This window comes from Aptenodytes forsteri, unplaced genomic scaffold (assembly GCF_000699145.1).
Source record: "Aptenodytes forsteri isolate BGI_AS27 unplaced genomic scaffold, ASM69914v1 Scaffold521, whole genome shotgun sequence".
NCBI classification, from domain to species: Eukaryota; Metazoa; Chordata; class Aves; order Sphenisciformes; family Spheniscidae; genus Aptenodytes; species Aptenodytes forsteri.
Window position 1 is genome coordinate 1,527 of NW_008796207.1, and position 1,423 is coordinate 2,949.

General features: G+C 59.7%; 1 protein-coding gene across 1 annotated transcript in view; it reads left to right on the forward strand.

Annotated features, from left to right (window-relative positions):
- Window positions 1–259: 259 nt before the first annotated feature.
- The window catches only part of LOC103906322 (E3 ubiquitin-protein ligase TRIM39), a gene marked incomplete at its 5' end in the record, with an annotated part of 4,610 nt that continues 3,446 nt past the window's right edge, over window positions 260–1,423 (forward strand). The window contains one exon of the mRNA XM_019474360.1: window positions 260–352. Coding sequence (XP_019329905.1) covers window positions 260–352 — 93 coding nt within the window. The remainder of the gene's footprint in view (window positions 353–1,423) is intronic.

The following is a 1,423-nucleotide window of genomic DNA, read 5'->3' on the forward strand; positions in this document are numbered from 1 at the left end:
GGGGCGGGAGCGTCCCCGAGTCTTGGTTTTGGCCCCGAATTCGACCCCGGGGCTTTTTGTGGAGGATTTTCGGCTGCGATTAATCTCCCGTCTCCGTTTTCAGCCCCAAATTCTTCCCCAAGACCATCTCGGGGGGGAGGTTTTGGCCACGGCTTGTCCCCGTTCCCAGCCCCCGAGGGTGGGATTTAGCTCCGGACTCTCCCCCAGACCATCCGTGGAGGGAATTTGGGCGACATCTTGTCCCTATCTCCTTTTTTAGCCCCGAACCATCTCCCCGAGGCTGCCTGCAGAGGAGTTCGGGCGGCAGCTCGTCCCCGTCTCCATTTTCAGCCCCAAATTCTTCCCCAAGACCGTCTGGGGGGGGGGTTTGGCCACGGCTTGTCCCCGTTCCCAGCCCCTGAGGGTGGGATTTAGCCCCAGACCCTCTCCCCGAGGCTGTTTCTGGACGGCTTTTGGCCACGGCTCATCCCCGTCTCCCTTTTTAAGCCCCAAACTGCCTCCCCAAGGCTGTTTCTGGAGGGATTTTGGCCACGGACTCATCCCCATTCTCCTTTTCCGAACCCTGGTGATGGGATTTAGCCCCAAACTCTCGCCCCGAGACCATTTGCGGAGGGAATTTGCGCGACGTCTTGTCCCTATTTCCCTTTTTTAGCCCCGAACCATCTCCCTGAGGCTGGTTTTGAACGGGTTTCGGCCGTGGCTCGTCCCCATCTCCGTTTTCAGCCCCAAATCCTCTCCCCGAGGCTGCCTGCGGAGGAGTTTGGGCAGCAGCTCTTCCCTCTCTCCGTTTTCAGCCCCAAATTCTTCCCCAGGACCAACTGGGGAGGGGTTTTGGCCACGGCTCTTCCCCGTTCCCAGCCCCTGAGGGTGGGATTCAGCCCCAAACTCTCTCCCTGAGGCTGCCTGCAGGGGGGAATTTGTCCGTGGCTCAGCCCCGTCTCCATTTTCAGCCCCAAAACTTTTCCCTGAGTCTGTTTTTGGAGGGATTTCGGCCCGGGCTCGTCCTCATCTCTGTTTCAGAGCCCCTGAGGATGGGATTTAGCCCCAAACCCTCTCGCTGAGGGCGTTTGTCAAGGGGATTTGGCCGTGGCTCATCCCCTTCTCCATTTTCAGCCCCAAACCCTCTCCCCGAGGGCGTTTGTCAAGGGGATTTGGCATTTAGCCCCAACCCTCTCCCTGAGGGCGTTTGTCAAGGGGATTTGGCCGTGGCTCATCCCCTTCTCCATTTTCAGCCCCAAACCCTCTCCCCGAGGGCGTTTGTCAAGGGGATTTGGCCGTGGCTCATCCCCTTCTCCATTTTCAGCCCCAAACCCTCCGGAGAGGTTTTGGGCAGCAGCTCTTCCCCGGCTCCGTTTTCAGCCCCCAGTTCTTCCCCAAGACCATCCACGGAGGGAATCGGGCCCTGCCACACCCCCGTCTTCCA